The sequence below is a fragment of the Schistosoma haematobium genome, chromosome 4 (assembly GCF_000699445.3).
Source record: "Schistosoma haematobium chromosome 4, whole genome shotgun sequence".
Classification (NCBI taxonomy): domain Eukaryota; kingdom Metazoa; phylum Platyhelminthes; class Trematoda; order Strigeidida; family Schistosomatidae; genus Schistosoma; species Schistosoma haematobium.
In genome coordinates this window covers 44878339-44902073 of record NC_067199.1, presented here as the reverse complement: position 1 = coordinate 44902073, position 23735 = coordinate 44878339, and the positions used below count along the sequence as shown (strand labels likewise).

Here is a 23735-nt window from a genome sequence, read left to right as displayed (position 1 = left end):
TGGAGAACCTCCTGGAGTTCTAGTGAGAAGCCGTCATCAGTGGAGTTCAACCAGGTCTGTTATGAGATATCCGCTCACTGAAGATAATGGTGTTCGGTGGCGCAACTTCGTGGATTGGTTGAAGTTAGACATTAACGGGGTTGGATGCCGGCTCAGTGGTCTAGTTGGTTAAACGCCTGGCGCGAGACTGTTAGGTCCTGGGTCCGAATCTCGTGGGGTGCGGGATCGTGGATGCGCACTGTCGAGGAGTCCCATACTAGGACGAAACGGCCGTCCAGTGCTTCCAGGTTTTCAATGGTGGTCTAGCTTCAACTGACTTATGATTTCAACCTATAAAACAATCATCCAATTCTTTCAAACTTTCAATGACTATCATCTAACTTAGTAACTTCTCTAATAAGTAATTCTCAAAACTACCTAATCATTTCAATCAATATTGACATATTTAATGATTATATATAATTACACATTCACAATACTCATCATCACGTAATATACATAGTTGTACTGTTTGTCTGTTTGTTTGTTTGTGTTGTTCTATTTTCATGTATAGAAATGAAGACAAACGTTCATAACTTACTACTTATATACTACTTACATTACCATACTATTCTAGAAAAAAAAAACAATCATGTAAATTATGACAATCTAATCAATCTTTGTTTTTGTTATTCATACATAGTAACAAAATGAACCAATCATATTGTGGTGACATGTATTTTTTTGTTTTTTTTTTTAAAAAAAAACTAAAAAAAGGATTATTTGTTAATCATTGTATTTGAATACTCCAATTATGTAATAGACCATTGGATGTAATTGTGTGCAATCAAAATCAATTATTGTGTATGTTTGTTAACGTGTATACATATATATGTGTGTGTGCATGTGCGGGTGAGTGTATGTGTGTGTTGTTGTTGTTGTTATGTTCATGTATTCACTATTATAAATGGGATGTAACTGCATTACCTCTAATACAATTGATTCTAATCCATTTTCTTCTTGTTATTATTATTGAAGGGTTATTTGATTGATACATAGTGATTGTTTATTTCAAATTTATTCTATTCTCAAATAATATGGATAATAGTAATTCAATTATGCAACAACGTAGATCATCGGTAAGTTTATGAATTATTGATTTCTTTCTTTTTCTTGTTTTCTTTTTGTTTTTCTTTGCCTTCTTTTTCTTTTCTTCTTTCTCTTTCTTCCTTCTCCTTCTTTTTCTTCTCCTCTTCCTTTCTTCTTTTTCTTCTTTTCTTGTTCTTTCTCTTTTTCTTCATTTTCTTCCTATCTTCTCCTTCTTTTTCTCCTTTTCTTTTTCTCTTCTCCCTTTTCTTCTTTTTCCTCCTTTCTTCTTTCTTCATTTCTTCTTTTTCTTCCTTCTCTTCCTTCCTTCGCCATTCTTCGCTTCTTTTCTTTTCTTCTTTTTCTTCTTTCTTTCTTCTCCTTCCCTTTCTTCCCTTCTTTTTTCCTTTTCTCTTTCTTTTCCTCCTTTCTTCTTTTCTTCTCCTTCTTTTTCTTCTTTATGAATTTTCTATTTTATTCATATTCTTTTTCTCTTATTTCTATTGTAGATTAAACTTTATACTGAATTTTCACAAAATTATCCAGCAGTACATAATCTACCTATTCAAATTGATAATAGTTCACATTCAATTAGATCAATTATCATTCCTTCAATGATTATGCAATCAACGGTTAGTAAAGTATTGAAAGTTGTTATATATATACATTATATTCAAATTATGATTCATTTAACAAGTGTCATTGAATTTGGGTTAAATCTAGCAAATGCCTTAGAAACCAATCCCACGAATGAGATCGTGGATGTGTAATAATGAGCAGTCCCCATAAATAGGACAATGCGGCTGTCCAGTGCTTTTAGGTTTTCAGTGGTGGTCTAAGATCAAACGGTTTTTCATCAGTGTTGGAGCATCATTGGAATCCTGGAAGCACTGGACAGCCGTTTTGTCCCAGTACCGGACTCTTCAGCAGTGCGCATCTACGATCCCACCCAAGGGACTCGAACCCAGAGTCTTCGGTTTCGCGTGCTAACACTTAACCTGTAGATCACTGAACCGGCATCCAGCGGTGTTAATTCCTAACTTAAACTTATCCACGAAATTGAACGACATATCCACCATTGTTATCAGTGAGTTAGCATCTCACAATAGACCCGATTGAAGTTCACTGGTTACTGCTTCTCACTAGAACCCCAGAAAATACCTCTTGAAGCCAGTCACTAGTGAGCATGTGTTGATTCACATCAGAAAAGGTTTTTTGTGGATATTATAGTAATTTTAATGGTTGAGATCATGAGTCAATTGAAGTTAGATCACTATGGGAAACCTGAAAGCAGTGGACGGCTGTTTCGTCCTACGGTGGGACGCCTCATCAGTCAGCATCTACGATCTCACCTCACAAGATTCGAGTTCGTATATGCTTAGAAATATTATTGTACATTAGAGTAAAGGCTGATGAGGATCTAATCGAAAACAATATTGTTCGCTTAGATACGTTGTTTTATTAGAAGACCACATTAACACAGTTTAAGAATTAAGTAGTTAAAATTGATATGAAATAAGAGAATTTATTTTATTATTTGCACGATCAGTAAATTTATAATCATTATATTCACTTGGTGTTGTTTACTTGTATCTTCTCATTGTTATATCCAGCTGACTAGTCCCAAATAGGATGAAACGCACATCCTGGATTCAATTGCCAGCCACTATTCATCTATGCTTCTAATCATTAACTTGAAAGTTTGATTAAATCGTTAATAACGACTTATATAATCGGTCAATATTAATCAGAATGTAACATACATCTATTAAGATGTCGCTGGTCAAAACTGTATTTATTCATATTTATTCAAATATATAAACATTGAGAGAAAGAGGCACCCAATATATATCCACCACACTAGTGATTTGATTTGTGTGAGAAATGGGATACTGTCCGGGCGCCCATACCGGAGTAGGTGGTATTCCTAATGAAGCATTCTTCGAGCCTTTCACCTAGAGATCTAGTCCATAAGGCAGTGGAGCGACGTCAGGAGATAAAGTCCAATGGTAGCCGATGACCAACAATTGGTTCAGATGCCATTTGTTCCCTCAGGATCTTGAAGTTCATGTACACCATTGGTTTGGAATGAGGGTCTACCAATTCCCCTCTAGGTGGAACCTCCGTGTCCACCGAACCGATCAAAGTGTCTGACATCCGTTTTCGTCCTCTCAATTTCATAGAACATACCCCTTCGGCGAGAAGGCAGCAAGTAGGGCTTCCCTGCTAGTGGCTGTATACACGTAGCCATGTGAAAGAATTTTAAGAGTGAGCGGACTCTCACAGCTCTTGGCCATATCAGGGAATCTGGGTGTATAAGATTAGTAATAAAACATTTTCATAGTTCAAATCACGAGATGATCTCAGTCATACAGTTTTTCAAAACCTGAGACCATTAAATATCTATTTCGTCTTAGTATTCAACTCCTCAGAACTTGAGATTCACGACTCCACTAATAAGTATCAAACTTAGGACCTTGCACGCCTAACGTTTAGGTCACTGTGAGAGCATCTAATGATATTTATGTCCAACTTTGATGAATCACTTGATTTTCTATAGATTAAGCGTTCACTCATGAAACTAAAGGTGGTGAGTTCGATTTCTGGCTGAAGGATCATGAAAAAGCACTGTTGAAGACAAAAAAGCCATTTGGTACCTCCACATATTCATCAGTAGTCTAGCTTAGTATCATATAATGATTGTAAAAATCTGCCAATATATGTAAATACTTAGCTTTTTTTGTCATCATAGAAACCAGAAGAGGTTTTAAATGTTTTAAACTTACAAAATAGTACTCCTGGATACTTTTTCTTTGCTAATTAAAACTATAGATCATCATTAACACAGTATATGAACTAATCTAAACAATTGAATTAATAGATTGAAATTATGAGTCAATTGAAGCTAGACCACCATGGAAAACCTGGAAGCACTGGACGACCGTTTCGTCCTAGTATGCGACTCCTCAGCAGTGCGCATCCACGATCCTGCACCCCGCGAGAATCGAACCCAGGACCTATCAGTTTGTGAAATTTCCAAAATCTTCACAAATCCCTTCTGAGAATTGAATTAACATTATAATAACATTGATTGATAACTTCGGTGAAACTGATATGCATACCATATTTCTTAAACAATGAGCCGGGTTCACACACAAACACATATAGACACTATTAATCAACTCATAACTTTAAGACAGACTGAAAGAATTATAGTTTGATTTTATGATACATCAAATATAATGGGTAAAACTTGTTCTTTGAAGATACAGTCCCTGAAGTCTTATGTTATTTCCTTTCCAGTTATTTAGTAAATGAATCAAATGGATATTCAGATATTTGATTATAAGGGTCAATTGATTTGGTGAAAGTAAACTTGTGTAGTGAAGCAGGATAAAATTTGAGTAGGTTAAGCGTTTGCACGCGAGACCGAAGGCCCTGTGTTCGAATCCAGCAAGGAGGATCGTGGATGCGCACTGCTGAAGACGCCCACAATAGGACGAAACGGCCGTCCAGTGCTTCCAGGTTTTCAATGGTGGTCTAACATTAATCGGTAGCATATACCACACCTGTGCTTCGATTCTTGAAGTTACCAGCTCTATATTATGAATTATTCTAAAATAGTTGGAAGGTAAAGCGAAGAAATATTTGGTTCAAAGTCATACTTTAGTAAACTATAACTAGTGATTAATTCATCTCTTAATTAACATTAGGATAATTTGAGGTAGTCTAACATCTAATACTGTTTATTTTAAAGTAAGGAGAGTGTCCACTGAATTGCACTAGTAGTGATTATCTAAACTCTTTCCAGAACATATAAGTTGTCTTTTAAGAAGTTGCTTGAAACCTGCAAATAATTTATTTGTTCAAGCTACATCAGTGGTATGTAAAGTATGATGAACTAGTCATAATCAAGAAGGTAGTCTTGATGTCACAGCTTATTTATCAAAGTACAAATGTGGTTGTTAACAGCATAGTGAATAATTATAATCACGAAAATGTAAATTACTGGTTACGTGACGTTGAATTGGTGAAAAACACCCTCACTTTTGGTTTCGGGCGTGAAAGTTTGGTAAAGTGGTGCAAGAAAGTATGAGTTTAAGTGACGTTTCGTTGTTATATATGTCAAAGAGAAAAAAGCCAATCAGAAGTGACTTCTTTTTTGAATCTCAGACAAGTCATGAAATGTATATAGGGTTGGGTTACAGGAGCCCCCAAATGCCCTGGTACGGCCGAGAGTGAGGAGAGTCCGCCCTCCCTCTCGAAATGCTCTCACGTTGCCACGCGTATATAGCCTCTTCCAGGAAAGTCCTGCTCACTGCCTTCTCACTCCACAGGTGCTGTTTACGAAATTGAGAGGACGAAAAGCGAATGTCCGGCACTTTAACCGGGTTGGTGGATACGGAGGGTCCACCTAGACGAGGGTTGTTAAACCTTAATTCTAAACCAATGGTGCACATAGGCTCCAGTACCCTAAGGGAACAATTGGCGTATGGACTAATCGTTGGTCATCGGCTAACAGGGGACTGCACCTCTTTACGATGCTCCACTACCTTGTGGATCAGGCCTTTAGGTCGAAGGTTCCAGGTATGGTTTTCTAAGAAAACCACCTTTTTCGGTTTGGGCACCCGGACAGTATCCCATCCCTCACACAAATCGAATGATTTATGTGGCGCATATGTATTTGGTGCCCCCTTGTACTAATATCTGTGTGTTCAAATAAACAAATGAGTTGTAGGAATCCGGATAATCACTGTAACTGTCTTGATTTATCTGTCAAAAAACCATCTACAATCAGTGATTTGAGTGCTATTAACTGATTTCCTAGCAAGTTTCGATACAATCATTACAGAGGTATATACAAAGAAAATTAAAACAATATAAGGTTGTTTGATGAACCATTTATTATCTTGTAAAGAATCTAAATGAAAGACACCTTGATATACTATGGATGAATTCTTTTATAAAATTCACAATGGGAAAAACATGTTTGATGAAGTTTTGTTCTCTGAACTGAATGGTTTGGTCGTGGAGCTTTCATCGTTCTTCTAAACGACATTATCAGCACAGACTTCCGGTAGAAGTGAAGTGTTCGAATTTCTCCATATATGGTTCATAGCTTGTCCTGTAGACCTAGATGTTGACTGGTTATTGTTAACCTTTAACCTGTCATTGTTTACTTTTTTTATATCTCCCATTCGACTGGAAAAATGTGGAAATTTTGGATAGAGGGAATTCTAAAAGCATCAGGAAATTTGTAGAAGCTTAGCACTTAGGTCAATGAGCAATCAACAATCACATTGAAATCGATCGAATTTATCAATCAATCAGGAAAATTATGGACAAATATAGGATCAAAATTCAAACCAATGGGAGATACAACCAAAACAAAGAAGTAAACAATAATCGGTTTCAGATCAACAAGAACCAATCAACATCAAGGTCTACAGGACAAGTTATGAACCATATGTGGAGAAATTCAAACACTTCACTTCTACCTGAAATTTGTGCTGATGATGATGATGTCGTTCAGAAGAACGATGAAAGCTCCACGACCAAATCATCCAGTTCAGAGAACATCATCAGAATCATTTAACTTTATTGACAATTTAGTAGCGGAAACTAGGAAGCTTATTCAATCCTATTTATAAGTCAGCATTTGAATATATCTGTACCCACCTATTTTTATTGTTAGCACTGAGAATCTAATCCAAAACGTTTCATCTCGAAGACTGAAGTATTATCGACAAAGCTGAATAGTAATTTTTTGGCTGTCATTGTTCAAGACTACTATATGAATTAAGTAACGTGTTAGTCAATACAACTGGATTCGAGATCTAACGTTCACTTCCTTCAAGAATATTAGAATGTACTATAAACATCTAAATGATGTATACTAAATAGGACAGATTCCATGATGATTTACATACCGGATTTATTAACACATATAACTAAACATTATATCAAGATAATCGTCTCAGAAGTGGATACACTTCTTATACGTGGTTCAAAAACTTGTCAAGGTTAGAAAGAGGTTCAGAGGTTCTAAAATCGTAATGCATGCAGTAGAGGAAATCATTCATATGGCTACAGAATAGTCGACCTCTGGAGCCATGACAAGGTCGCGAAACTCTTTCACCCTCGAACACATAGCTTCAATATTGTTTGTGTGCACTCCGGTTGTCAAGTACACAAAATGCTACTTGTGGATAACGACACGATGCACATAACCAAGACTATGTAGGAGTCTGTACGCTCTCCAAACATCCGTATATATTGTAGTACCTGACTGCATCCAGTGTTACTGGTGCTTTTATTATCCAGTTCGCAATAATTGTCATAATTTTCCCCAGTTAGGAATTATATATGGGGTGTTCATCACGAACTGACATCAGCTATAATTCCAGAAATTTATTTAGCCAAATAGATGAAAGGCTTTTGCGTTAAAACCCGAGATCTATCATCTTATACCTGATTGATTCGTCCACAAATTATAGTCTCACTGTTTTATTCGTTACAGTCGCTCAATTATCACGTTTCGTACAAAAATTCACTGTGAATCGATCGTACATTAGCATTAAACACTGAAGTTGGCGCCGTAACCTTTAAATCTCTCGAATGCTTCTAGTTGGCTAGTCCACAAATTAGAGTTTCGTCGTTTAGTTCTATTTAGTCCCTAATATTTGTAACAATTAATAGAAGTTTAGTAACCATGAGAATACTACCGGTATATACATTTTAAACAGTCTATAATAGATTTCATAAATAAGTTAGACATTTTGTCAACCTTTATGATAGTCTTTTATAGAAATAGTTTGCGTTTACAATATTTTCCTGTCAACATCTTGTGATTATATACATCTTTCTTATATAAACAATAATAATCATAATCAAATAGGGGGTTTGTGGAGATTGTAGTTATGTAATAGTTGAAATCATACATTAATTAAAGCTAGACTATCATGAAACACTTGAAAGCACTGAATGACCATTTCGTCCTAACATGGGATTCCTCAGCGGTGCACACGCGAAACCGAAGTTCTTGGGTTCGAATCCCGTGAGCATAATCTTGAATACGCACTGCTGAAAAGTGTTTTGTCAAAAAAAGAGATTGTCATTCAATTATATTTTCATCATGTGTTATAATGTAAATCTTGCGTCTAAACGAATGAATGAGTGAGTAACTGATTGAATGTCATTTGATCTTGTTATTAAATAAACAACAGATGAGTAATAAGAAAATCAAAGTTATGAAAAATGTTATGCAACAAAATTGTAATCTAAATCCACGTGGTGTTGTTTTACTTGTATCTTCCGATTGTTGTTTAGAGCTGCAATTGATCAGTCTCATGTTGGTATATATGCATCCTGTACGGATTGTCTCAATATAGCCTTAAGTCACAAGCTCTTTAAGCAAAGGTGGATAGTGGCTAGTAGTGGAATCCAGTTTGACGCACGTTTCTTCCTGTTTGGGACTCACCAGCTGGATGTACCTGCATCCCAGAGTTGATGTTCACTCCGGGACTCGAACCCAGTACAATTTACAGACTATAACAGCTTAATATCAACAGTTGTTAATACTTTAACCTTCTTACTTTATCATATCGATTCATTGAAACAAGTAGATACGTTACAACTTGATTGGGATAATTTGATCATCTCTAAGGATTATAAAAGTATAACTTGATTGATTACGTAATGATCATGCGATGTAAACCTAAAAGATGTCAGTTGTAGATCAAAATACTCAATTATTGATCAGTTTAATACTTTAATACTTCCATTTCCTAAACGTTTTCTATTCATAAACATCGAACGGAAGGTAGTTTTCCTTACTTAACCAGGTTATGTGTAGAAAATAAGGGTATTTAAAAGATTCTAGAATCGTTTGGAAATTATGCTAACATTGACAGAAACTATATTCACCGATTACCATAGGACTGCATCTAATGATGTTGCTCCACTGCCTTATAGATTAAACCTTTAGGTCGAAGGCTTCGAGTCTGGCGCCCTAGGAAAACCACCTACTTTGGTTTGAGCATCCGAGCAGTATCCCATCCCTCATACAAATCGTATGGTTTATGTGGCGCACATCTATTTGGTGCCTCCTTGTACTAATGTTCATGTGTTTAATTAAATAAACAATAAGTATAATGAATTTGAATGGATAACCATTTGCTATTAATGTGTCAGTCAGTAACTTTTCATCTTTTTCCACCATGTCAGAGGTACATATTCTTCGAATCCTCTTAAAGAGGCACTTAACCAGACCTCTCTTGTATTGCAATGGACAGAAACTATGGAAATTTAAGTAATGTCCCGTCCAAGTTGGTTTCCTATACACTGACCGTCTAATAGTGCCATCATCCCTTCGACTTAAAAGTATGTCTAGAAAGGCTAATTGGCCATTACTTTCTGATTCATGTGTCATCACAATATCGTTTTGAACACCATTGAGTTTATCCAATAATCGGTAAACATCAAAAACTTTATCACATATAATTAGGATATCGTCCATATATCTTCTATATAGAGTTGTCTCACTAATAAGGTCGCTCGTCATATTTTCCACATATGACATGAATACCTCAGTTAAGAGAGGCCCCAAAAGGCTACCCATAGCTAACGGTACATTCGTGAAGAGAGAGTTTACATCAAATGAATTTCTAAAGGATTTTGATTAGTTTAATCACTGACACCATTTAAGAAAATGAATCATGATAAACTTGCAATAGTGATTATACCACTTATTATAGTACTGAATGACACGTGTATGAACAACGCAAGGATCGATTGTCATCTGAATATTTCAGTTACATCTTCTTGTTAGTGAGTTTTAACCAACATGAAATCTTAGTGAAGTCTAGTGTTCGCATTGGTTGATCACTTTCAACATTTTGATACATAGTTTAATGTTTTTAGATCCAAGTTTATCTACACTAATCAATAGCTCCAATTGGATAAATCAATTTCGTGAAATTTATTATTATATAGGTCAGATCAGATCAAGATCTGATCTAAGTTAAACAATTATTAAAAACTTGGAACTATTGGATAGCCATTTCTTCCAAGTTTGAAACTCCTCAGTAAAGACATCTACGACCCAACTTAAAGATGCGATTATGGAAGTTCTAATGAGTAGCCATAACTACTGGAGTTCTGTTAGGGATGCAGAGGAATATACCAATAATTATCGTGTTAAGTCTAATGGTGTCCTTGGACGTCAAATAGACATTTCCATTGGTCGATATTCATTTCAACTTTCAAATATTGTACAAATGTTGTTTCCTATTTTATGGTACGATGTGGTCTGGTTGGTTGGTATATAAATAGAGTATGTCTGAAATATAATGATTCATATCTCAGAGGCTGCGACTTGCGTTCTGGACTCAACTGGCTGGGATAGACAGCGAAGCAGGGCCAATCGGGTCTCTAGGTCTTCCCTACGTGCCACTGGATCGATGAATAAATACGCTACGCATCTAGCCTGCAGTCCACCCGTTACAACAAGTTCAAGCGCGTCTGATGTCCGGAGATAAGATAATATTTTAAAGTGATTGAAACTAGGTTTGTATGTCATTGAACTTCGACTCAGTGGTCTAGAGACTGAGCGTTCATGCTCGAAAATGAAAGTGCTTAGTTCTATAAGATATTCGCGAGGTTGTGAACAGGCATTGTTAAAGAGTCTCACGTTAGACTGAAGCATCTTTAATGCTCCCAAGTTTTGAATAATTACTATGGTTGGGATCATGAGTCAATTTAAGCTAGACGAAACGGCCGTCCAGTAATTTCAGGTTTTCCATAGTGGTCTAGCTTCAACTGACTCATGATCTTAACCATTAAAATTACTATAATATCCACAAAAACCCTTTCTGATATGAATCAACACATGCTCACTAGTGACTGGCTTCAAGAGGTATTTCCTGGGGTTCTAGTGAGAAGAAGTAACCAGTAGAGTTTAACCGGGTCTGTTGTGAGATAGTAACTCACTGAAGACACTGATAGATGTGTCGCTCAATTTCGTGGATTAGGTGAAGTTAGACATTAACGTGGTCGGATGCCGGCTCAGTGGTCTAGTGATTGAACGCTCGTGTGAGAAACAGATAGATCATGTGCTCGAATCTCGCGAGGCGGGATCGTGGATATGCACTGCTGAGGAGTCCCATACTAGGACGACCAGAGTTTCAAGGTTTTCTTTAGTTATCTTCATAGAAAAAATGGCAAATCACAAAAACCTTACTGATAATTTACTTCATTTCATTATCATTGTTATTAATATTATAGGGAATCCAAACTATGAATATGACACCTGAAGTCAGTGTACAAGTGGATTTATTAACACAACAATCGGAATTTACTCAAACAGATTTAGAAGTTGATAATAATGTTAATAATAATCCACCAATTTTATTAGATGCTACAACTGATTCTTCTATCAATATAGAAAATTCTACTGATTCATTAAGTAAGTTAAATGATTAAAACAAAATATTTGTGTATATTTACAATTTTTGACTATAAATTACTTTATGGGTTCATTTGTGAATACATCTCAGTCCTACAAGAGGTCCATCGGAGCTCCGATAGTCTAGTGATGATATCTCTGACTGTGAAGCTGAGTGAAACGGGGGGGGGGCATCAGTTCTCTCAAGATTACAGGTACATCTTGCTGACAAGTGCCAAGTAGCACGAAACTTAGGTTCAAGGTTTTCTGTTAACTGCCTTCAACCACCATCTTATCTCAACATAATATACTCAATGTCGAGTCACCTAGACTGATGGCTACATTAAGACTTGGTCAATAGGATTCGATCTGTACTAAGAAGGACCTGACATAAAATTATTTCTACATCACCTAGATACTTTAATTGGCATACATTACATAGACCTATATAGATAAAACTAAAATAAAGACCAATATAAGTCTAATCAACTACACTTAACCTTATTTTCATATAATGACAAACAAGTTCGTATGTGTTCTTTCTTTTTTTCTCTTTTAAATTTACTTGAAACTATCAAAACAAAAGAAAAACTAGTGTTAAATCGCAATTGTTGAAATCATGAGTCAATTGAAACTAGACTACCATGGAAAACTTGGAAGCACTAGACAGCTGATTCGTTCTAGTATATGACTCCTCAGTAATACACATCCACGACCCTGCCTCTTGGGGTTTGAACCCATAATCTACTGGTTTCGCGCGCGAGCACTTAACCACTAGACCAAATGACTCAACATTGCTTGTTTTAATTTCTGAAGGTCACACAATTTGAATATAAATTAATATAGTACAGAATTTTAAAATTGACAACTGTGCTAAATGGAAATTGGTTGACCTTAAGTGTAAATCAATAATCCAAATGTATGTATGTATGTATGTATGCAAAGATGGATAGTGGTTAATAGTAGTGCAATCTAGTTTGACGCGTGTTTCATCCTATTTAGGACAAGCAGGTGGCTATCAGGACTTAGTAGCTAAGTGGATAACGCGATAACGTTTGAAGTGAACGGTATTGAGTTCGAGTCCCAGAGGGAACATCAACTCGGAGGTGTAAGTACATCTAGCCGACGAGTCCCAAATAGGACGAAACGCGTGCTGAACTAGATTCCACTATTAGCCACCATTCATCTTTGCTTAAAAAGGTTGTGATTTATGGCACATATGCCAACATGAGACTAATCAATTTCAGTCCTAAGTAACAATGGGAAGATATAAGTAAAACAACACCAAGTGAATTAATATATATGGTACGGCTAAGGGTGAGAAAAATCATCTCTCCTCCTCGAAACGCGCTCGCTGAAGAGGTGTCATTTAGGAAATTGACTAGATGTAAAGCGAACATCTGACGCTTTAACCAGGTTGGTGGATACGGAAGGTTCACCTAGGAGAGTTGGAAAACTGTGATTCCAAACCAATGGTGTACATGAGCTTCAAGATTTAATGGATAAATAATAAAGATCACGTTAATATCTATCGGAAAATTATCATGAATCCTCCGTAGAATTCTTGAAATTTATGAATTGATACGTTTATCATAGACTTTCATACACAAACTAATTCTCTTCTATGACTTGATCCATTTTCACTTGACAATTGAATATTCTTTAAAATATGTTAACAGAAAATATAGATGACTGAGAAGCCGTGATTAGTGGAGCTTATTCGGATCTGTTGTGAGATAGTAACTCACTGATGACAATAGCGGACGACGGCGCAACTTCGTGGATTGGTTGAAGTTAGGCATTTATACCGTTGGATACCAGCTCAGCGATCTAGAGATTAAATATTCGTGCATGTGACCGAAAAGTCTTGTGTTCGAATCTCATGAGCAAAATCGTGGATGCACACTACTGAGGAGTTTCATACTAGAACAAGACGGCCGTCCGGTACTTCCAGGTGTTCGATGGTGATCTAGCTTCAATCGACTCATGATTTCAACTATAGATGATTGACTTAGTGTTCAGAGGTCAATAGTTAGTTAAAGAATCATAGTGACAGACTTACTGATCTTACTAAGATAACTGACTATAGTGATATGGAACCGGATAAAAATAAATCTGTTTAAAGTAACGAGATTTACAGTGAGATAAATGAGTAAATGAAGGTAATCTTTGTTCCATAACAAAAATCAAAGAGATTGAGTTTTCTTGTATTGAACAGTAAGAACTGTACTATATTGTAACCTATAAAAAGAAAGAAAGTATTTCTAGTATAGGGGTTGTGGAGATTATTAAGTTTTTGATTGAAATCATGAACTGATTGATGTTAGACCACCACCTTTGGAGACCTGGAAGCACTGGACGGCCGTTTCGTCCTATTGTGGGACTCCTCAGCAGTGAGCATCCACGATCCCCCTTCCAGGATTCGAACACAGGGCCTCCAGTCCACTGGACCACTGAGCAGGCATCCAATGGTTTTAGTGTCTAACATCAACCGATCCACGAAATTGCGCAACCACCTTCCATTTTACTGAGGTAGATACCTATCTCTATCCGACACAGATTAGCTTCACTGATCACGGCTTCTCACTAGAACTCCGAGAGTTAGTAATACCAAATAGATAACAAAATGAATGTAGATGAAGTGGAGTTGAAATCAGAATCTTATTGATTAATAGATAAGTAACAAAGCTATCAAATTATCACTTTACATTTGTTTATATTAGGAAATGTTAATAGTTACTCAATAGATAGAAGTCAAGTAATTATTGAAATACGTTATATCAATTCAAGGTTTATAATAAGTGTTGAACTAGGTAAATACCATCAACAAGATGTCATATTTGAAAATACACGTTTTTCGCAACTTGACACCTGCTAATAAGATCTATTAACAATTTGCCTTCTGTGAGATTCATACCCATGTCACCCACTTTGATTGTCAGAGATGTTATTATTAAGTTATCTGAGCTTTAATGAACCTCCTATATGTTATGATACTTATTATATCTTGAAGGTTTTTTTCTTGATATACCGCGTATAACTGAGCACTAGAACACCAAAACCCTTCCAAGTCGCAAGAAGAAGACAGAAGACTAATGAAAGGGATACTATTCCGGACAGTGTCAATTATAGTACAAAATTGTCAGGTATTTATAGTTTTTAGTAAGAACGAAATCATCATTACAGTCCAACAATCCGCATACAGGGGGCTATTAGCATTATCCAATCATGAAACTACAAGTAGGGATTCTATAATATTCTACCGAAAAGTGATTGGATGGAATATCTTCGGCTCCTTCTGAGCCTCCTGCAACTTCGTCGAGTTCACCGGTGGTCCGTCGTCACAATACTGGTCATTGATTATTAAATAATATCATAGTTGATTAGTTCATTATACTGATAGAAAACTTCACAATCTCTAAACAATACAATATTATAATTCAATCAATCACTTCCATGCAAATTTAACCATGTTTATCCATACACTTAACCAATCAATTAAACAAACAAACTAAGTCAACATCTAATCACATATTTACTTATTGTATTTTATCAATAATAATCAATTTTTTCCTTGTTTGTTTTCTTAAGAACCGATAGATCTTGTATTCAAATCTTACGAGGTGGAATTGTGGATGTTCACTACTAAGGAGTCTTACAATAAGATGAAACGGCTATCCAGTGCTTCTAGATTTACCATGGTGGTCTAGCTTCAATTGACTCATGATTTCAACAATCAAAATTACTACAATATCCACAAAAACCCCTCTCTGATTATAATCATTATATGCTCACCAGTGACTGAATTCAAGAGGTATTCTCTGGAGTTCTAGTGAGAAGCAGTAACCAGTGGAGTTCAACCTGGTCTGTTGTGAGATAGTAACTCACTGATGACAATGATGGATGAGTCATTTAATATCATGGATTAATTGAAGTTAAACATTAACACCATTGTATGCCATCCAGCTCAGTAGTCTTGTGGTTAAGCGTTTGCGCGCGAGACCGATATGTCTTGTGTTCGAATCTCACTAGGCAAGATCGTAGATACGCACTGTTGAGGAGTCTTACAATGATCTCAACTATTAAACATACTATAATATCCACGAGAACCCTTTATGATATAAATAATTGTTTATTGAATACATTTTTGTTTATTTAATTTTCTTAGGTACACTTCGTATTTACTTATTAAATCAATTACCGATTAGTGTATTATTTGATGATGCCAGTATTAAGAAATTACAAAGTTGTTCTATATGTATGGAAAATTATCATATTGGAGATCGTATTATGGGTTTACCATGCTTTCATATGTTTCATTATACTTGTTTATATGCATGGATTGATAAGGTAATTCATTTGGTTTTTTTCGTTTTCTTTTCAAATTAACTATTTATTGATGTGTGATACTGTGATGTGGGTTACTTATATCTATATAAGTAGTATATAACCATAGACATGATTATGATGTATTTCAGTACGAGATCGATAAGGAAAGAACGGAAGCGAAACGCGATTGGTATGAAAATGCAGGAACAATGAAATCTGAGACAATGGACTGACATTTCCAACAGGAACAGTCTACTTTGAAACGATGGATTGATATTTGCAAATTAACTATTTACTATATGATTCTGAGATTTTATTGAGATGTTCTGTAATACATTGAGTAATAGACTACTTTCAGTTCTCATATCAGTTCATCAATTTAAGAACATTTTTAAGATTTTCACTTGTATCTTAATGAATTCATGTTTCCATGCAGTACTATTCAATAGTTGAGATCATGAGTCAATTGAAGCTAGATCACCATGGAAAACCTGGAAGCACTGGACGGCCGTTTCGTCCTAGTATGGTTGAAGTTAGACATTAACACCGTTGGATGCCGACTCAGTGATCTGTTGAAATTACTTCAATCTCCACAAAAAAAACCCTTCTGATACTATTCAACTGCTTTTCTCTCTCTTACACACACATACATACATACATACCGAATTCCTTCTTATCATCATCATCATCATCATCATCATCATCATCATCATCATCATCATCATCATCATCATCATCATCATCATCATCATCATCATCATCATCATCATCATCATCATCATCATCATCATCATCATCATCATCATCATCATCATCATCATCATCATCATCATCATCATCATCATCATCATCATCATCATCATCATCATCATCATCATCATCATCATCATCATCATCATCATCATCATCATCATCATCATCATCATCATCATCATCATCATCATCATCATCATCATCATCATCATCATCATCATCATCATCATCATCATCATCATCATCATCATCATCATCATCATCATCATCATCATCATCATCATCATCATCATCATCATCATCATCATCATCATCATCATCATCATCATCATCATCATCATCATCATCATCATCATCATCATCATCATCATCATCATCATCATCATCATCATCATCATCATCATCATCATCATCATCATCATCATCATCATCATCATCATCATCATCATCATCATCATCTATAGGCATATATATATATATATATATATATATATATATAACGTGGGAAATGTTCTACTATTCACGCACAATGAACAGATGTTTTAATGTTTGATTTTTCGAAGTTCTAAGACTATCTACCAGCCAGAAACACGATGTTTGTTCATATTCCTACCATTCGACTTTCATTAAGTATCACATTTAGTTAAGAGTTTATCAATAATGTTAGCGATTATGATTATTTATGATGATGATGTTGTTGTTGTTTTTTTCATTATTTTTCCTTGAAGGAGTATTATGGAGATCGGTTTTAATTTATCTGTTTTACTCATCACATATTAATCGAATACCATTGAAAATTAGGGAGAATTGGTCAGTTGTTTTTATCCTAATACGGAACTAGTTAGTAGTGTAGACTAACGGATCCTCAATGATTATCTTACTATATAGTGAATTGATTGAAGTTAGAAATATGTATCAGTCGATGCTAATCTAATGATTCTAATCATCAACACAACAGGTTGAGTGAGGGCATGTGGTAAATTGTCATCAGAATTGATTACTTCAAGTGGTGTTCGTCAGGGCTGTCCACTCTCTCCATTCTTGTCTAACTTCATTGTAGACGTGCTTTTAGAGATGAAACTTTGCTCATCTAAATTTCCAGGGGTCGAACTTCTACCGGGAGATTCACTTGTTGACTTAGAATATGCCGATGACATATTTCTATTTGGTGAAGACGCTGACAAAATGTAGAGTCTTCTGACCACCATAAGCAACAATGCAAGCATGTTCGAGATGCGATTCTCCCGCTCGAAATGCAAAATATTTTTTCAGGATTGGGTTGCATCGACACCCGAACTAATGATAGGGAGTAAAGTAGTCTAGCGTATCGACCACTTCATTTATCTTGGAAGTCTCATTAGCCCTTGTGGTTTGGTGTGTGACGAAATCTCAGCACGGATACAGCAGGCTCGACTAAATTTTACCAACTTGTGTAATTCATAGCGTAGGCGAGATATCCGTATACCGACCAAAGGACGTGTTAACTGCGCAGCAGTTCATTCTGTCCTATTTTATGCCAGTGAACCATGTCCGGTAAGAGTAGAAGATATTCGTAGGTTACTAGTATTTGATCATAGGTGTCTGCGAAGCATTGCTCGTATATCCTGGGGCCAGCGAGTAAGTGACACAGGTTTGGGCCTGATAAAGTAGAACTGTATTGACATTTGAATTGAAAATTCCGACTTTGGTGTTGGTTGACAGACAGTTGTTTTGAGTTACAGATGTTCTTCATTTGTAAATATGCTGTTCTTGCCTTACCGATCCGTGTCTTCACATCTGTATCAGATCCACCGTGTTGATCAACGATGCTGTCCAGATATGTAAAGGTTTTTACATCTTCCAAATCTTTCCCGTCAAGTGTGATCCGGTTGTTGCATGCTGTGTTGTATCAGAGGCTAACACATATGGTATAACTTAACACTTATGTTAATTGATTAGCTGTATTCGTAAAGAACTTAATCAGTACAGTCATGTTATCGGAGATGAGTGATCTAATTTCATCTACCACATTGATTAGTATGAATAGATAACTCTTTAAGTTAAAAACGGTGAATCTTAATGTTAAGTATTATGATGAATGTAACACTATACGAAAAAACAAAACGGACATTTTTTAAAATCGATAAATGCTTTATAAGCAAAGATGAATAGTGGCTAACAGTTGAATCCAGGACACGCGTTTTGGCCTGTATGGAACTCGTCAACTGGATGTACCTACATCCTAGAGTTGATGTTCACTCTGGGATTCGAACCTAGTACCTTTCACTTCAAACTCTATCACGTTATCCGCTTACCTACTGAGTCCTGGTAGCCACTAACTAAGTGGATAACGCGATGGCGTTTGAAGTGAACGGTACTGGGTTCGTGTCCCGGGGTGAACATCCAGTTGACGAGTCTTAAATAGGACGAAACGCGCATCTTCGATTCCCTTGCTAGCCATTATCTATCTTTGCTTAAAAAGCTTGTTACTTTAGGCAATATCGAGGCAATCCTCAAAAGATGCAAATATGCCAACAAGTGACTGATCAGTTGCAGTTCTTAATAACAATCGGATGATACAAGTAAACAACACCAAGTGAATTTGGATGATAAATACTTTATTCTCAAGACTGGAAAATGTTATGTCTTGAATGTTGATTTCTTGAGTTACCGCGTATAACAGAACACTAGAACACCAAAACCCTTCCAAGTCGCAAGAAGAAGACAGAAGACTAATGAGAGGAATATTATTCCAAACAGTGTCAATTATAGTACACAATTGTCAGGTATTTATAGTTTTTAGTAAGAACGAAATCATCATTACAGTTCACCAATCCGCATACAGGGGGCTATTAGCTTTGTCCAATCAGGAAGCTACATGTAGGAATTCTAAAATATTCTACCGAAAAGTGATTGGATGGAACATCTTCGGCTCCTTCTGAGCCTCCTGCAACTTCGTCGAGTTCACCGGTGGTCCGTCGTCACAGAAAGCTTTCATTTTTTTTTTAGAAAAAATCCCAATTACCTGGATTAGTAACCAGACAGACCTATCATGGTTACTAAATTCGTAATAAACCTTGCATACTTCATTGGTAAACCATACGTACATACATATATATATATATATATATTTGTATATATATACTACTGATTTGATATTAAAGATTTCACTATTCTCAATGTTATTTTGTTTATCTATATATGATTAACAAATCAATATGTATATTTAAACTATTCTAGAATCTTCAATGTCCAATGTGCAGAATGCCAATTTATGAAATCGATTGACATGGTGAATTACTTACCTGTTTAGAAAAAAAGAGAAACTTTGTAAAAAAGGAAAAGAAAAAAGGCAAAGTAAAGAAATAACAAGTAACTAAGCTAATAGAAAAGGAGGAGAACAACATTGAAAAATCTATTGAGTAATATGATGTAATATTACAATATATATTTTAATAATACTCATTATTCTATTGACTTCTTCTTTGATATGTGAATATTGTTTTGTTTTTCTTGAATGATACTACTTATAAACCAAGATGAATACAAATGACTTATTGATGATGATGACGATGATGATTTGGGGTCAGATTATGATTTATAGATGACCTTTGAGTGATGTTGACGTGACCTTGAGAATGTTCATTTACTGATTAGGACTAAATGATAATGGACAATAGTTGAATGACACTGAAGTGAACTTGAAAATGTCCACCTACATACTAGGGTCAATGAGATTCATAAACTGGTGTGAAGAGTAAGGATTATTATTTACAGTTGGTGATTAAGGTTACCGATTACATTTAAGGTTTTCATCATGAACTGACATCAGCTATAATGCCAAAACTCTATTTAGGTAAATGGATGGATGAATTTAAGGGCAAAATCTGAGACCTGTTATCATATACGTAATTGATTTGTCCATTTTCAGAGCGCTATTGTGCATTTTTCAAAGAATTTTCTTAGTCACCCTAACAGTAACCAAGTAACAACTAAATGAATCAAACGGCACTGAGTTCGAGTCCCGGAGTGAACACCAACTTTTTGATGCAAGTACATCCAGTTAACGAGTCCCAAATAAGATTGAACGCGCATCCTGGATTCCACTGCTAGCCACCATCCATGTTTACTTATAAGTACAACTGTACATAGAAATTTCTTTCAACTACTGATAACTGTACGTTATCTTCATTCTGTTTGATGACAGAACATATCAAATTGAATGCAAAAGATGAATGATGTATCTTTTGTAATTACAGATATTACAGTAGGAAACATTTGTTTAGATAACGTATAACCAACATGTATCTCTGGTGAATATTCGGTAGATTGACTTCATTAAAACTATGTAGAAAGTTAGTAGTTAGTAGTGATATAGAAATTTAGATGCATTGCATGTTCCGTTATAGTGAACGAGAACACAAATGGGGACAGTCAAATTTCGTGGATTGGTTGATGTTAGACACTAACACCATTGGATGCCGGCTATGTGGTCCAGTAGGTTAAGCGTTCGCGCGTGAGACCGAAGGCCCTGAGTTCGAATACCGCGAGCGGGGTCGTGGATGCTAACTGCTACTGAGGAGTCCCGTGATAGGACGAAACGCTCGTCCAATGATTCCAGGTTTCCAACGGTGGTCTAACATCAATCGGTTCATGATCTCAATCGAAATCTTAATAATCTCCACAACCCTTATACTGACAATCGAATGCATTTGAACACGAACTTACAGAACATCTTATTAAAATCTGAGAACCACTCAGTAAATACATCATTTGTAAAATGTCAATCAATCGTCTCAGACTTGACTGTTTCTTTATTTCCACAACAGTCATTCTTTGTTCTCGCTCTCTTTTCTTCGATCTTCTGCTATCAGACATTTCACTTTCGATTGATGATACATACTGCTTATATCTGTCAATATCAGTAGCTGACACCACACCGTTACTTTTCTGTTGACAAACGTCACATAGTCTGTAAGTGTGAGCATCTTCGTCTATGTTGTTGTCCGTATTGTGGATACAGACACTTCCAAATTGAGGAGTATACTCAATGCAAGACGTTAGATGGAGAAGTGCCTGAAATTAGTAGAGAAATGAGGGATTCAAATTCTAATCCCGTTGGTTTCCGGCATCCATGAACAATTGTGATAAAGTAATGCATTTCATTCATGTTTGTGGTTTACGTTTCCACAACTTAAATTCCAATATCCATCTGTCTCCTAAGGAAATATAAATACTGAATAAATGAACTTTGATGAAGTACTGAGCAAAATAACTTTGTAAAGTTATAACATTTACCTCATTCTTTGGGACCGATTAGGATTTCTTCAGGCAGCATTACGACTAGTTCTACAGCAAATAAGCATAAAGTGCGATTTCTTATACCATGAAACTGAGAATCATGAATGGCAAAATGTCGCTTAATCGAAGATTTTTACTGTATTATTGAGCGTTTCCAGCTACGGACTTATTATTAGAAATAGCATGGATTTAAAGTAACAATAGGGCAACTAGTCAAGCTCATTGCCAACAAAATGTTCATCACACAAATTATTAGTTCTTATATTAACATTAAATTGATTAGTTGAAGTTAGACATTAACACCGTTGGATGCCGCTCAGCTCAGTGGTCTAGTGGTTAAGCGCTCGCGCGTCAGACTGGTAGGTCCTGGGTTCAAATATCTCGGGGGGCGGGATCGTAGATGCACACCGTTGAGGAGTCCCCTACTGGGACGAAACGGCCGTCCAGTGCTTCCAGGTTTTCCATGGTGGACTAGTTTCGATTGATTCGTGAGCTCAACTATTGAAACTAATAATTACCACTAGAGTCCTTTTTTAGAATTATCGACATTATTAGACGACAAGTTTGAGGAGTGCAAGGGGGAATATGTAAAATGCTTTTCTTTACTGCGTGGGTGGGTGAAAATAAAAAAAACTTAAAGCACAGTCTGTTTAATGTCATTTGCAGCTCTTCTTATCTTCCGATTATCAAATGTGAGTGTTAAGTTTTATTGATGAAGACTGAATATTAATGCCAGTAACTGTGATGATGGAGACTTTTAATGTTCTCTGCAAACTGTGGATTATACAGATCTACTTTCAACAATAACGGATATATGAGGTTGATTGGAACTTATTATGATTGTGAAAAATATCTGCTTGGCAATGTGATTAAAGGGATTATCAAGAAAAAACTAGTCTATGGATTGTATCCGATACAGTACTAAAGCCCCAAAATAATAGGATAAGACTGCAACCATTGAACTTCAATCATATCGAGAATGTGACATATATTGTCATTCGTAATGGATAATAGATAGGGAATATGACAATGGAAACATGAATTACTCGTGACCAACTCAGTGATATAAAGGAGATATATAAGTCATGAAGCTTGAAAGTTTCGTGACCTTGATTCCTGCGAGGATGTATGTAATCATTACTAGGAAGGGATCCTATTGAAAACAAACAACTTCTCAAAATTCTCAGATTGCCTTTATGTTATGTCCCAATAAGCATAATGAATGGTAACTATTGGAATCGATTTCTGTACCAATACTATGCGTATATTTTTATCGTATGATTGTTAAATAACTAAATTATGTATGTTCATGTTCCTCCTATTAGAAGCTTTATTTTGACCCATAGACTAGTATTATGCGATTTACCGTTCTTAAGTTATGCCCAGTCTATCAATTACTATCTCCCTTATTCACAGCCACGTTTGGCTGTGATCTTGTACAAATGATGTTTCCTATTTTATGGTACGATGTGGTCTGTTTGGTTTGTATATAAACCGAGTATGTTTGAAATAAATGATTGATATCGCAGAGGCTGAGATTGGTGTTCTGGACTTAACAGGTGGGGCTAGGCAGGAAGCAGGACCGGTAAAGACTCTAGACTTCTCGCATGGGTTTTATGCGTCATTAGTCCGATCAACAATTCACTGGTCTCTAATTGGCGGTATCCTTACATTATATATTAACAGGGCACACAGGCCACAAGTTACAACACTTTAATATTATCTACCTAAAAAAGGATTCAATTACATAATATTGGAAATTTTGTTTATTTTGTATTCCCCCTCGCCCTAGAGATTACCATTGTGAAAAGAATAAAAAAGGTTTCTATAACTACTGTGAAGTTCATCATTTTTAACAAAATCT

At 35.9% G+C, this 23735-nt stretch overlaps 1 protein-coding gene across 1 annotated transcript; it reads left to right on the top strand.

Moving 5' to 3' along the window:
- Positions 1–808: 808 nt before the first annotated feature.
- Positions 809–21728, top strand: MS3_00008180 (uncharacterized protein). The gene is made up of 5 exons (XM_051216532.1): positions 809–1118; positions 1575–1697; positions 11350–11530; positions 15678–15859; positions 19811–21728. The coding sequence occupies exons 1-5, from the start codon at positions 1077–1079 to the stop codon at positions 19856–19858; spliced, it is 576 nt and encodes a 191-aa protein (XP_051067129.1). The 5' UTR covers positions 809–1076; the 3' UTR covers positions 19859–21728.
- Positions 21729–23735: the final 2007 nt, after the last annotated feature.